General features: G+C 44.5%; 1 protein-coding gene across 10 annotated transcripts in view; it reads right to left on the reverse strand.

The window, feature by feature from the left end:
• The window catches only part of HMBOX1 (homeobox containing 1), a 125,321-nt gene that overhangs the window by 37,629 nt on the left and 71,933 nt on the right, over nucleotides 1-15,759 (reverse strand). For all 10 annotated transcript variants that reach the window (XM_063153189.1, XM_063153193.1, XM_063153196.1 and 7 more), the window contains 2 exons: nucleotides 14,171-14,281; nucleotides 5,736-5,889 (listed from right to left, as the gene is read on the reverse strand). In XM_063153189.1, coding sequence (XP_063009259.1) covers nucleotides 5,736-5,889; nucleotides 14,171-14,281 — 265 coding nt within the window. The remainder of the gene's footprint in view (nucleotides 1-5,735; nucleotides 5,890-14,170; nucleotides 14,282-15,759) is intronic.

The raw sequence follows: 15,759 nt of genomic DNA on the forward strand, positions 1-15,759 counted from the left end.
ACCACAAATGGTTAAATCAGACAAAGATGGGCAGTGGTGCCCCAGTAATCACAGAATTACAGAATGGTTAGACTTGGAAAGGGACCTGAAATATCATCTTGTTACAATTCTGACAACTTCCACTATCCCAGGTTGCTCCAAGCCCTGTCCAGCCCTGTCCACCCTATCCTGCCTAAAGATCAGGGTGGGATGTGCCTCTTCCAGGAGGGAAATGAGGCTGGATTTCCCAGCACGGTGATGGGAATGCAGCAGTGACTGGTTTTGGCACGGAGATGACCTTCCTCAGCTTTGGAAAGGAAACAAAACCACAAATGGTTAAATCAGACAGAATTGGGCAGTGATTTCTAATAAGGCACGTCAGACCTCATCTCACTGGGGGCCAGGACCATGCCCAGGGCACTGCCTCAGGATCAGGGTGGGATGTGCCTCTTCCAGGAGGGGAATCGAGGCTGAATCTCCCAGCATGGTGATGGGAATGCAGCAGTGACTGGTCTCGGCATGGAGATGACCTTCCTCAGCTTTGGAAGGGAAATAAAACCACAAATGGTTAAATCAGACGGAGCTGGGCAGTGATGCCACAGTAATCATGGAGTTACAGAATGGTTAGACTTGGAAAGGGACCTTAAATTTCATCTTGTTACAATTCTGACGCCTTCCACTACCCCAGGGTGCTCCAAGCCCTGTCTGGCCTGGCCTTGGACACTTCCCAGCTTCTCTGGGCAACCTCTGCCAGGGCCTCGCCACCCTCACAGCCAAGAATTCCTTCCCAATATCCCATCCATCCCTGCAACCTGGCACTGGGAAGCCATTCCCTGTGTCCTGTCCCTCCATGCCTTGTCCCCAGTCCCTCTCCAGCTCCCTTGGAGTCCCTTCAGGTGCTCCAAGCTTTGCCTAGATTCTCCTCCAGGCTGGAAAGCCCTAATTCTCTCAGAGGAAAGGTGCTCCATCCCTCTAATCCTTATGGATTTCCTGTACCTTGGAAAAATCAAAAGACCCCTCTTCCAGTACAACCATGCCTGTAAAGCAACCAGGAACTCACCCAACACAAACCAAACAAAATCAGAACAAAACCAAGCAGATCAAACAACTCCAAACTGATGGAATCACCATCTTTTTGTTAAACTTGCCCTTCCTGATGCTCCCAGTTGTGCATTCCTGTCCTTTGCCCCAGCACAGCAAGCCAAAACAATTCAGGAAAACGCAGGGGGAAATAAAAAGGATTTATTTTTCCTGAAGCAGGCTGAATTGGCTGCTATTTCCATCAGACAAGAAACATCTCTGGCACAGGCCAGGGCGGCAGGAGCAGGGAAACTGAGGAGGAGGAATTGAGAAGGGTGGCGAGGCAGGGTAACACCTAAGGATGAGCTGGTGACAAAATGTTAATTCAGCTCAGCTGCAGCACGAAACTGTACCCCCCTATCTTGGGAAATCTACACCCATTTCTCTTCTGAATAAAGCCAAGTGAAAACACCTGACTCTGTTTTGCCACCTATGAAATGGGGATGATGGGGATCTATAACAACTCAGTCTTATTTAATCTAAATGCACCTTTACAAATGAAGCTTCAGAAGCACAGACAAGTGTTAAAATAAAAATCCAGAGCCATAAAATCAAACCAAATAACCCTCAACCAGAAAGCAAAGTCCCTGCTCCCTAGACAAACTGAAATGCGTTCAACTGATGAATTATTCATTTTTGTTTAGGGCAGAATTTACAGTTATTTTAATTTAATCTTTTGATAAAGCATATACTTAAAAAAAACCACTAAACTCCCCCCCCTCAGTCTTTAACAGCCCTCATGAAAAGTGCCTTAAAATGGGTATAAAATCACTGATTCTGCTGCCAATCTTAGTTATTTTTTTGCCTGAAAAAGAAGATAAACCTCTACTCCAACATATGATTAGAAGCATAAATCACTGGGGGAAAAAAATAATAATAATAAAAAAATAGACTGACACGACAACACAGCTTCATTAAAAAAAGAGAAAGCCCTAAGGGAAATTTTCAATTTCATACTTCTAATGAGAAGGGTTGAAAAGAAGAAGCAAAGCAGAGAAAATAAAAAAAAAAAAACAACACAACATTATCTGTGGGACAAGACGTAACAAAAAAAGAACACGAAAGTGAACCAGAAAGAGGCTTTCAAGTTTAACCTCAGCTTTGCTCAGAAAGGACTCCTGCAGTCTTAGCTGTGCTCCCAAAGGAGGGCAAAGCCACACAACAACCTCGACACACTCAAAACTCAGCATATTCCACGAGCAGGAGGCTCCAGAAGAGAACAGGTCAAGGTTGGCATCAGTAGCACTGCAGTTGTCTGAACCACACCTAGTCTGCAGTTAAATATAGAACTTTACTTTCTGGAACCACTGCTCCTCTTAACCTTCAGAACATAAATATTCAGGGAGATATCTACAGAAAAATAAAAAGTAAAGGGATAAAGAGACCCGAATCTATTGTCCAAAAAAATCTCAGAGCAAGGATTAATAAACTACCCTGGGAGGATTCCAAAAAAGCAGTAAAGGCTGGAAAATTGAATTAGAGAAACCACAAGCAGCATCCTGGAAGTCCAGTATAAACCAATTAGTTCATTTAATACACATACCCTGTACTCAGACCCTCAGGTACATCAGACATTTCAGGATATGGCCCTAACTCTAATCTTCATTCTATCAGGTTGGCACCAATATAATAATTAATTGAACTGGAATTTTTTTTTGTTGAGTTAAATATTTTTTTAAAAAAGAGAAACTGCCCCTTCAACCCTGACCCTTCTCATCAGTTCATGGATCAAATCCTGACTGGTGCTTGGTCCTAAGAAAGAAATCCCTCAAAATTTTGCAATCACTTTCAGATTCTTCCCTTGAAGTGCTCTCAGCTGGTTTGACACATGAACTCTTAGCAACTATGATTTTTACCTACTGAATCCAAGACAAAAGCAAAAGCAGGGGGCACAATTAAGTGATGGAGCAGGTCAACACTCCCATCCTCAGCCAAAGAATATTTATACAGCATCACAGAAGCATTTCAGAGGGAAGGAGGAGTTTTGCAGAGATTCCACTCAGGTCTGGATTCCACCCTCTTATCTTCAGGCATTAAACTAAGCCACCAAAGTTAGTTCTAATTGCAGGAGGCAGCCAGGGAGGACAGAGAGCACAGAGCCCTCCTCTGAGTGCATTAGTGGGATGGAATTGTCTCCTGGATCTCTGTTTCTCCTTCCTGGACAGGTATCAGCCCAAATGAACGAGCACTTTCCTGAGGCTCCCAGAGCAGCAGCTCCAAACCAGGTGCCCAAATCCTTGTGTGCACCAACATCAGAGCCAGAAGCTGCAGGACACACAAACTCAGTGCACTGAAAGTTGAATTTCATTAGGGAAAACAGTCCATTAAACTGAGATGCCTCCACTTAGAGTCAAAACTTAATCCTGCAGAGGAAAATGCAAATTACCAGACAAATGGCACCTGCCCACAGGCAATGCCAAACACCATTTCAGTGGCCAAATGCTCATTCCTGATCCTGGGGCACCAGGGAAACCTCATCTGCTCGGGCCAGAGGGGTCTGGTTACCTTCATCCTGCTGCTGTTATGAGTCATATCATGGCCAAGCCTGGAAAACTCCAGTGCCCTGTAAGTGAAATTAGTGATTTTCTTTTCCAAGGGCTCCCAAAAGAGCGTTTTTCTCCCACTCTTTCAAAATTTGTCACATAAAACAGCTCATCCTTACAGCTCAACGAGGCCCATTAAAGCACAACAGTTAAACAACCATATCCCCATTGCTTTATGGTGTAGCTTTACTGCCACACAACACTTTTACTGTGTTCTTGCCTCGAGTAAAACTCCTCAGCTTTGCTTCCCAGTACCCGACACAAGGCTGTGAAACCCAGCACCCACAGTGACCTGCTTGGCAAATTAGTATTAAAAGCCAGGATTAAGGCAATGTGGCAGCAGCAGAATAAGGAGAAAACCCTGGCAGCAAAGACCTTACAGAGACCAAGACATAGAGAAAAACACCAAGAAGAATTTCATTTAAAAATTTGATTGAGTGATTATGTATCTGCATTCACAACTGGATGATTTGCAGTGTCAAGACCAACTTGATTCTTTCAATAGCCAAACCCAAATCTCACACATTTCTAACAGATGCACTAAAACACCAGTTTTAATTTCTAGAGTGTCCCAGCAGAGCCTGGCTTGAGGAGAGAGGTGGATGAGGAAAGGATGACTTGCTCAGCTCTCTATCAGCAGTTTCTCCAGCAAAGGAGTCTGAGGCATAATCAGGGTTCAAACAGCAAATAAAAACAGTTACTGCACTTTGGACCAGACAGAAACCAGGAATAAAACCAGCCATGCCCAAAACCAGCCATGCCCAAAGAGCTCCAGTTCCACTCCCAATGAGCATTTCACACACAGAGGGCTGATCAGGAGATGGTGCTGCCCTGAAGGCACACAGAGCTGTGGTGGTTCTGTCCTTCTGCACACACAATCAGGACAGTCAGACAAGCATTTCAAAGTGCTAAAGATCGCCCCTTACTCTGTCTCTGTGGAGGGGGACACTAGAAAAACACACCATCAGATCACAGGGCATTGCTTTAGCTGGGTCTAACAAAGCAGAACAGATTTTAAACATTTACATTGTTTCCTTTGGGGAAACATCCAGGCAAAGCCAAAAATATCAATGCCAGATAAAATATCAGTGCCAGGGCAGAACAGGCAAACAAACATTTAAGTTACTGGTTCCAGGCCTGCAAAGACACAGCAGTGTGTCCAGCCTGTGTTCCTGAGGGAGCTCAGGAGTTCAGCCTCAGCTCAGGCAAATGATGCTTTCCTGCTCCTAATCAGTTCCCAAGACCCCCATGCAAGCAAGAGGAAAGGAAAGCATTTAAGAAATGGTAAAAACACATCCTACAAATCTGCTGGCTGAGATCTCACTGGGGTTGCAGACCCAGGAGGAGTGTAACATACACAGTCACCCAGCCCTTCCATGGAAAGGAGGCTCTCAGAGGGGAAAAACTCCTCCCAGCCTTTTAGCCCTGGACAGAAATAAACATTCAACCCTAAACTACACTCAAATTCCCCAGCCCTTCTCTACTGTACAGCATTATCCACAAAAGAGACATTCCTGTAAGGAGAGGGAAAGGCAAAGCATGCCCAGGCTCAGAGAGGAGAGCCGGGAGCTCTAATGGTCACCTGCCACTCTGCATATGGATTTGAAAGATCCACTTTGCTCTGTGCTGCTCCCAGCTCCTGTAAGAGGGTTCTAAGAGCCTTTTTGGACCAGGAATTTACTGCTTGTGAGGCAAAGTTCTGCATCCCAAACAATTACAGCCGCTTTAAACCACCACAAGGCATCAGGGACACAAGTCAGGAAAGTGGAAAGGAGAAATGCTGAATGGAAAGAGCTTGCAAGACCCTCCCAAGAGAGCCTGGATCAGGATAAGTGGAAAAGTTTCTACAAAAGCAAAGAGCTGAACACCAACAAGCTCAGACTGAGCTAAGGACATGATGTACACAAAAATAAAGAGCTCCTGTCCAGAGCAGTGTTACAATTTTTTAAACAACACAAGAGGCAAAACAGCTCCTCCCACTCCACCATCACAAATCCAATTCTTACAGGCTTGCAGGAGGCTACAACACAACCATGAAAACAACTGCTGGCATTCACCAGAGCAGGGAAAAGCCCTTCAGAACTTGGCTTTAGGAGTCCCATGTCCAAACCCCCTCAGAGAGCCAGCACATACCTCTCCATAACAGCCAGGCACTCCTTTCTCCACGTGAACCGACTGCCTCGCCGTAGTCTGAAGGTCCCAGAGGTAGCTGTGACTGGGGGAGGCGTCTGTCTCCATTCTGGCTCTTCTATTGGGATGGGAGCGGGTCTCATGCTTAGTGTAGCCCCTAAGGACAATAAACACTGTGTTTCCCAGAGGGTTAAAAGTCAGGCCCATCCTCTCACTCCTGCTCGTGAAAAAAAAAAAAAAAAAGACAGGTGATGAAACCAATCAAAACCATTCAAACTGAAAAAAGATATAAAGTATTATCAAAGACACCCTAAAAATACACAAAGCCTGCTAGAATTCCTATTTCCCAACCTCCAATGCAGAAGGAAATCCAAGGAGCTGATGGGCACTTAGGAAAATCTGTCCTGTCTTCATCAAGAGGAAGAGGATCACACAGACAGGGTGAGCTGTGCCCCAGCTGGGATTCATGTAGGTTGTGCTGCCACCTGAGCTGTCACAAAGTAGGAAACAGCAGCTTCCTTCTATTGGGATGGGAGCGGGTCTCATGCTTAGTGTAGCCCCTAAGGACAATAAACACTGTGTTTCCCAGAGGGTTAAAAGTCAGGCCCATCCTCTCACTCCTGCTCGTGAAAAAAAAAAAAAGATAGGTGATGAAACCATTCAAATGGAAAAAAATGTAAAGTATTATCAAAGACACCCTAAAGATACACAAAGTATCTAGAATTCCTATTTCCCAACCTCCAAGGCAGAAGGAAATCAAGGAGCTGATAGGCACTTAGGAAAATCTGTCCTGTCTTCACCAAGAGGAAGAGGATCACACAGACAGGGTGAGCTGTGCCCCAGCTGGGATTCATGTAGGTTGTGCTGCCACCTGAGCTGTCACAAAGTAGGAAACAGCAGTTTCTATTTAATTACACAGCAGCTTCAGGATGCAAAATGGAAATTTATACCAAAGGTATTTCAGTGTGTCCAAAGAGCTGAAGAAGTACCTGAAGCAGCTTCACCAATAGAAACACACCCTGTGGCCTGGGCAAAGGTGGGCTCATGAGTGCCAGGGTGCCTGAAAAAGGCGCTGACAGCAAATTAACATCACAACCTTCCTCTCATACTCCCCTTCTATGGATGTATTTCTCCTTTCCCTGAGTCTGAGCTGGAAAGCATCAGGCATGAGACAGGATTTGGCAAGATGCCTTCAGGAAAGGCCCCTTTGAAACTTACCCCTGATCCTTTCCACAAGAGCCTCTCAGCTAATAAATCAAGATAAATCAAGACAACACTGGGAGATCGATCTGTCCTATATCCCCTGGTGAGGATGGGAACCTGGGATAGGACACGAGGACAGAAACCAGGGTATGTTCTGAAGGACAGCTTTGTGCTCAATGACTTCCCCTGCAGGGAAGAGACAGCTGCTCTAGGGTGCAAAAAATACAAAAAAAAAAATAGAAAAAAAAAGTTGGAAGAAAAGATAAACCACCACCTATATCCCATAAGCATCCTGAGCTCCAGTGGAATTTCTGCACTGAGCCAGACCCAGGAGAAGCAGCAGCCCTGCTCACAGTGACTTCTCCTGCAGGGCAGAGAGAGCTGTTCTAGGGTGCAAAAAAAAAAAAAAAAATAGAAAAAAAAAAGTAGTATGAAAAGATAAACCACCATTTATATCTCATAAGCATCCTGAGCTTCAGTGGAATTTCTGCACTGAGCCAGACCCAGGAGAAGCAGCAGCCCTGCTCACAGGGTTGGGCACACTCGAGCAGGGCTGTGAAACCCCTCTGGGTGCTCAGGCTCACTCAGAATGGCTGGGATTTAATCATCAAACCACACAGTGTTAGTGCAACCACACTGCTCCTCTAACACACAGAGGAGTGAAAGGGTCAAGGGAACCCAAGAGTTTAACCAATAAACAAATTCCTAGAGCTAAAAAGCAAGAAATGAGCTGTTTAGGCACTTGGCCGTGTTCCTTTTCAGAAATGCACACAGAGTCTTTCCCTCCCTGCCAGGGGCTTGCATCTGTGTTAGGTACTGGAGCCCAAAATAATTTCCAAATGCTCCCCAGGAGGAGTGAGTAGGAAGTGAAGCCCACAATCTCTGCCTTGCACACACAAGGCACGGTGCCTCTCCCTAATTCCCAGCTAACGAGCCCACACAGATTACTCGGTGCCATTGAAACATGAAATATTTCCTATAGTGCCAATTTACTGGGAGGCCATTTCAAGGAGAGCTCCTTATCTAGTCTTTCTGCTACTTGCACAGTTTAGGGGGCTGGGTGGCTATCAAGTTGCCAGGCTTTAAATACACTTCAAAAACTTAAAAAAAAATTAGAAATTACAATTTTACAAAGAGACAGGGGAGAACAGGAATAGAAATTAGGTTTTCCTGCATTGTGTTAGCAATATACTTTCCCCAGCTGAAGATTTGGTTTCAAAAAGAGAGTACAGGAGTATCAGTGATCCCTCACATCAAGCCAAGAGGTGCAGAATCCTTCTGTTAAATTTGCCTGAGATTTTTCAGACAAAGGCAGAAAAAAAATCTGCATCGGAAGCATAAATTTTCTGCTGCTGCTACAGGTATGTTCACATACTGCATATAATACACTTTTTTTGTTTTAGTAGCCTTCCTAGATCAATTTAGCCATTTCTCTTTTCTATGGGGTAACATCAATATCAGCAGCAGATAAGAGAGGAATATGCTGAGAATTACAAGCAAGTGCCCCCACACAGCAAGAGAGGAGGACCTGAATGCATAAAGAGGCCCAAAATGGGCTTGAATGAACGTGTGGAAAATGGGAACATGGGATGGCCTGAGCCCCTTGCAAGCCTGAAGGGGCTGCAGGAGAGCTGGAGAGGGACTTGGGACAAGGGATGGAGGGACAGGACACAGGGAATGGCTTCCCACTGCCAGAAGGTAGGAATAGATGGGATATTTAGAAGGAATTGTTGGCTGTGAGGGTGGGGAGGCCCTGGCACAGGGTGCCCAGAGAAGCTGTGGCTGCCCCTGGATCCCTGGAAGTGTCCAAGGCCAGGCTGGGTGGGGCTTGGAGCAACCTGGGAGAACAGAAAGCGTCCCTGCCCATGGTAGGGGGGGGTGGAATGAGATTACTTCAACCCCAAATTCATCATTTATGACATGCACATTTGATAAGGAACCTATGGAGCTTTTCCTCATCCCCCTCTCTTCACTGAGCTCCCGTTTATTCTGCTGTTCCAACATTCCATCACAACACTCTCACCACCCAGCTCCACTTCTTTATAACTTAGCAAGTTCCACCCTAGTCACCAGTTCAGATTCTTTTTTTAAACCATTCAAACAGCTTTTAAGGAGAAGTGAAACTTCTCTCCTGAGCAGGCAGAGTGGAGAAGACGCACTACAAGGTTTTCAGTGTGTGCATCAAACAGCAAGACACCTCTGAGGGGTGCAGAGGTGAAGCGCCTGGGAAGAGCTCCTTTCACACACAGAAATGAAAGGAGACAGCTCTCACTCCCTGCCAGTGCTCAGCACCTTTTCCTACAGCACTGCCTTCTCTCTGTGAATTTTTTGTGTGACTGAGGATGCTGCTGGCAGGTTTGGGGGAGAGGAGGCAGGAGAGGTGCTCTCCAACTGGAATGCAGCTCTCTCCATGCCCCAAATTCCTCCTGGACAAGGCCTGAATATCCCAGACCCCATCCTGAAGTGAAGGGAGCTGCTCTAAGAGCATCCCAGGCACTCAGTGCTCCCCATCCCATGCACTGACTGCTCTCCATCCATCCCATGCACTCACTGCTCCCATCCATCCCGTGCACTCAGTGCTCCCCATGCCATGCACTCACTGCTCCCCATCCATCCATCCATCCATCCATCCATCCATCCATCCATCCATCCATCCATCCATCCATCCCATGCACTCAGTGCTCCCCATCCCATGCACTCACTGCTCTCCATCCATCCATCCATCCATCCATCCATCCATCCATCCATCCATCCATCCATCCATCCATCCATCCATCCATCCATCCCATGCACTCACTGCTCCCCATCCATCCATCCATCCATCCATCCATCCATCCATCCATCCATCCATCCATCCATCCATCCATCCATCCATCCATCCATCCATCCCATGCACTCACTGCTCTCCATCCATCCATCCATCCATCCATCCATCCATCCATCCATCCATCCATCCATCCATCCATCCATCCCATGCCCTCACTGCTCCCCATCCATCCATCCATCCATCCATCCATCCATCCATCCATCCATCCATCCATCCATCCATCCATCCATCCATCCATCCCATGCACTCTCTGCTCTCCATCCCATGCCCTCTCTGCTCCGGTGTCTCCCAGCCACAAGAAACCATTTCCTGGCAAGTTTTCATTTGCAGCAAGTACCTGCTGTACATTATCCTGGTAAGAACAGATGCCTCACTGGATTGAAATCAGCAGCAGCACAAGGTTCCCTTGCAGAGCCCAGGGTGGGGAGAAGGAGCAGAGCAGGGACTGTTCGCTCTGCAGCTCTGTGGAACAGCACATCACCAACCATCCCTTCCCAGTGCAAACCTTGTGGGACAGCCCCTGATTTTGGGTTGGCTCTTCTTTCACAACTAAACAAGAACCAATGAAAATAACAGAAGAGATGCCGCATCCTGATAATAACTCCCTTTTGTTTTCCCTTTTGTTCAAGGAAAAAGCACCCATGCTTCTCTCCAAGGTGACCACAGCTGCCTTCCTATTAGAGAAGAGTGGCAGAAATAAATGCCCAGCCTAAATGGAAGCAGTCTGCATCCATCTGTAACTTTAACACATCATTTTGAGGTGCCACCTTCAGTTTGCACTACACAGAGGCAAGAGACAAGCTGAAGTTACTCCATCACAAACTTCCCACGCTGCCCAACACCCAGTGCCAGGGAAACTAATCAAGCTAACAACTACCAATCTAGAAAAAAAAATATTTAAAACCTATGGGCTCTGAAAAAATAGTGAGAACATTGTAGCACTATCAGTTTCTCAAATACATAAAATTTATCTATTGCCAAAATGCTCTCAGTCCTCCACAAAACACAGGACAGACAAGTGGTGCCTGTGTGAAAAAAAAAGCTCCATCTAAATGAAAAGCATCCCTATTAATTGGAATGAAGACCTTTTAAACATCAGCATTTAGCATTTACTTCTTCCCTCCAACAAAAAAAACTGCCTTTCACCCTAACTGGCAACTCCTTCCAGAAAAATTTACAATCAGTAGCAGGCTGGAATTCACAGCGCTGCCATTAACTCTGACATCACTCCTACCAAGAAAACATTGATTAAGACATTTTTTTGAACAAGATTATTGCATACAGTGGGACAAGTGGGTGTTTTTCTCCTGTTCCGTGAGACTCCAAGTCTCCTTTGCAACATTCCAGTCTGGTGCTGTCTGAACACCCACCACACCAAGGACAGGAGAAATGCAGAAACTGCCCATGCAAACCAGCAGCCAAACCAAGGCAAATAACAAACAGCACATTCAAGAGCTCAAAGCCAGCTGGAAAAGAATGGAAGGGATGGAATTGCTGAGTCTTGTCCATATAGGATCAGTATCTGAACAGCAGCAATGCCCCAAAACTGCCCTAAGGCTCCCCAGCACCAAATCCTTTGATTGGCAGATGCAGCATTGCCTGTGGATGATTTAAAGAACATTAAAAAAAAAAAAAAAAGGGAAATAAATCTCTTTTGATATATTTTGATATATTTATATATATGATATATAAGTCATAATTTGCTTATATAAGCACAGTAAAAGACAGGTCCTGCTGTGAGGAGCTGAAGGCAAGGCAGGGGTGTCACCCACAGGAAAAAAATCTCAACTGTACCCAGGAGATGGGAAAGGGAGATAAAAGGTGAATTCTACAAGTTGCACAGCAAAACTTGCACAGCCAAGGGAAAATCTGCCAAGAGATCTCCAGTTCTTTCCCAAACTATTCTCCCTTCACAGTTTAGAAATTGATTACATCTGCTGTCCCTAGTCCTGTAAAACTGTTTCAGTTTTAGGTTTTCTTTCCATTACTACACAAATTCAGCCCAAAAATGGATTTACTCTGAAGATCCAGTTTTTCAAGGTAAGGAATTACAGAAATTGGGGAACCAATAGTTCCCAAAAGCCTCACTTTGCCCTCAGATAACTCAAACCTGCAGGTCCCTCTGCACACAGACCTGACTTTCCCTCAAAGGACTGAGATTCCCCTCCCAGCAGCTGGAACTGGAAAAGATGGGATGTATGAGAACAAAAAGCCACCTCTTAGTAAGTTAGCAACTAGACAAAAAATCATGGCAGTGATTTCATCCCCCAAGTTTCTTCCAAAGAGGACAATCTTTCACACCCTACAGAGAGTGTGGTGATGGCATCATTTTTTGGGAAATGATTTCCTCATTTTCGGGCTCTAAGGAGGACACCAAACCCATTACTCTCTCTACTAATCACAGGATACTCTGAGTAGCAGCCAAAACTTCAGCTCCAGATTGGTTTTGTAACAGTGATTTACATCCAGGATTCTCTGGACAAGGTTGGTACCTTCCTTTACACACTTGTTCATATCCCTGCTAATTATTCTTGGCTACCTGGGCTGACCTGCAATATAATAGATGGCAATAACTCAAAGCAGTGGATTATCCTACAATGAATAAATAAATACAATCCCATTTTCCTCAGGTAGATTTTCCCAACAGCAAGAGGAAAACTGAAGGTTCCTCCCTCTGCCTCAGCCTCTAAAATGAAACCAAGTGCTGTCTGGTTCTAAAAGGAATTTAAGTGCATCCAAATAGTCCCTGGGCTTAGGCAGAGGAAACAATTTGCCTTTTACACTCCTTGAAAATACTGTTTAAGATCTCTTATTGGGGAAAAGGTTACACTCAAACAACCACTCTTCAAGGAGTTTTTCCATGTCTAAAGCAAAGCAGAGTTAAAGTTGATTCATTTCAATTTCAGCCATAACCTTCGGTGTGGAAAGTTTTCCTTCCTTAGACACCTCTCAAGAGCAAAAGGACAAAGATGATGTGAACTCATGGATATGGGGAAAAAAAGAAGGTAAAGAGGAAGAAGTAAAGATTTTAGAGCTAAGTTGAACAAGGGTTCAGTTATTAGCACAAAATACTATTTCCTAAACAGCTTCGTGTGATACTGCAAATAAAGGATGCACGGCTGGGAAAAATCCACACAACAGGTTTCATCTGGAGAGGGTTTTGGTGGTTTTTACACCTTCCAGAAACTCTCAAGTTTTCTCCACTACTTTGGAGGCAACACCTTTCATCACAGGGAAATGTCAGGGAGTTATTTTGTAGGGTAAAACCTCAGCCTTTCCAAGCAGCTGGTACTGGGTGGTTGTACCCAGGAATTCTGCTGATCCTCAATTCCAACCAGTGATACTGGTGCAAAAATTCCAACTGGTATCACAATTCCAACCAGTGATACTGGTGCAAAAATCAAGGCTTCTTGGCACTTTTACTCTTTAAAACAACTTTAAGAAAAACAACTTAACAGAAAAACCAGGCTTAGCTGTCCCTCTGAACCCACCCAACTTAAATCTGAATTATTCTCAGGCCAACTGTCAGCTGGAGCCTCTTGATTTTCAGTTTACACACAAAGCACAAGTTTTGAGGCTCTGATTCCCCTGGAATTTTTCTTAATAGAATTCTGGATATTGAAGCCAAGTTCACATTAGAGAGCTGAGTTTTAAATTCCTTAAAACAATTACACAGTTAATTTAATCAAGCCAATGTTTAAAGGAAATTAAACATAAATATTTTGATCTTTACAATAAAACTGTTAAAAGGGAAAAATAAGAACTGTGGTCAAACAAAATCTATGGAGAAGAACAATACAAGGAAATTAACTCAACTGTGATTTTGAAGATTGCTGGTTAGTTAAAGATAATGAGGAGCTTTACTTCTCTTTTTGTATTCAAGATCTATTTTGAGATTTGGAGAAGCAGGTGGGATTTGAAATACACATCTCCAGTTTATCTCTGTAGCTATCAACATCCCATCCATGAGCTCAAGATCCAACCCAAAACCCTCTGAAGATCCTCTCTGACAAAGTGTGTGGGGTTTTTTGCTGCAACTTTATATTATGCAGCCATTATGAATGGTTTCTATTTGTTCATTCTGAAGAGCCTCAGATTCTGTTTCACATTAACTGACTACAACTTCACTGCTGCTGCTGATTCCCAGATTTAGTGAGTGGTGGGAGGGCAGGGCAGGTATCTGTGGCTGAGGAGCTGGACAGACAGCTCTGGATGAGGCAGCTCTGCATCATTTGTTGCAAAGCAAAAAGCAGATTTCTTCCCAAAGAAATGGGAAAAAAAATTAACCTGATCAGAGGGAGAACCTCTGGAGTACCCCAGACCAAGAAGTGAATTATCAGTGCTAATAAACAAAAGGCTTCCATTCTGTAAATAAACAGCAGGAGATGTTCAGGCTGCATTTGTTTACCAGGATTTGTCTTCTCAAGCTGGTACCATCTGTAAAATGCCCTTTTCTTCTGTTCACTCAGGTCCGACCCCTGCTGCAACAGCCAATGGGAGATCCGGCTCTGACTGATACCTGTGAGAAACCAGAACAGAACAAAAAAGGAGAGAAAGAGAAAATTTCTTCTTTACCAAACATTTTAAGTGGTTTATCTACTGATAAAAGATGGTGTCTTACAAAGTCCAGTAACTTGGGGTGCTTCAATCCCAGAAAAAGCAGAGTTGAAGCTTCCCTGCTCTGTCCCAAACTGCCTGAATTTCTCCCTGGGGTTTTGTTCACCCTCACTCAAGGAACACCCTGGAATCTGCATAATCAGCCTCAAAGCAAAGTGGGGAAAAGCTGGGAAGCCAAAGCTATCGTAGACTTGAACTGTCCACACCTTCTCTGATTCTGTGAAATGGGAACAAGTCCCTTCCCCACTAATACATATAAATAATGATTGTTAGGAAATCCCTATCATTCAGTGCTTGAATAAGAAGAGAGATAAACACAGAAAACAGTTTATGTGATATAGATCACATCAGCCCAGAAATGGAACAAACCAACTGTCAGCATCTGTAACAACCCAGAAAACAACCCAGAAAGAGCAGATGTCTGTCAGCAAAGCAGGAGCCAAGCTCAAGGTACCCAGGCATGATCAGGGACAAAACACTGCTGCTTTTAAAGCAAGAGTTCTAAGGAAACTGTAAGAAGGAGAAAAAAATTCCTAGAAGTTAATACAGTTATTTGCAAAGCAGGGAATGAAGGATCAATGCAGGAAGGGCAAAAAATGATAAATAAAACAAGAGGTTTAGAAGTGCATGAAGAGGTCAGCAATAGGTTCACCTGAAAATGTAAAAAATGCAGAGTTTGCTGAGTAACTGAAGCACTACTTCAGAACTCCCTGTGCTTTCCACAAGGCCCTTCAGCTATCAGAACAGGTTAACAACATCCAAACTCTCCTGAGAAGTGAAGTTTTAGGAGGTGCTCCAAGTACCAATATACTGCCAACACCACCTGTGCCACCACCTGCTTGGAGATATCACCCGGGCAGGTAGAGGCTGGTTTGCACACAGAACCCAAAGTACCTCCCCCCTCTAGAGATGCATCAAGGTTTTATAAGCTCTCATCATCATATTTAACTCATGAAAAACAGCCCCCTGTAGTTTAACCACTTCTAAAGTGAGGGTTTATTATGCTTTTTTTGGTGTGTTGAAGGTTGTTAACTTCAGAATGTCTCAACTTGACTCTCAGGTATCATATTCAGGTGGGTTTACACCAACCAGATTTTTAGCATCACTGGGTTTGTGCTCTTAATTGCTCTTCCTCAAACAGAATTCTGGAGGCTATGAAGTTTTAATTGTCCTGGGGGAAGGGATGGGTGTGTTTTGTTTCAGATACAGCAGAGCTGTGCCCAGAAAACAGATCCTGATTTTCCCAGACCCCACTCCCAGAGACTGCCTTGCCCTGACAGAGCTCAGAAACAGCTAGGGCAGCCAAGAAGAGCTGCCTACCCCCAGGGCCCACAGTGGTATCTAAAACTGAGTTTATACTACTGGGGAAGTGGAATTATT

Source organism: Melospiza melodia, chromosome 3 (assembly GCF_035770615.1).
Source record: "Melospiza melodia melodia isolate bMelMel2 chromosome 3, bMelMel2.pri, whole genome shotgun sequence".
Classification (NCBI taxonomy): domain Eukaryota; kingdom Metazoa; phylum Chordata; class Aves; order Passeriformes; family Passerellidae; genus Melospiza; species Melospiza melodia.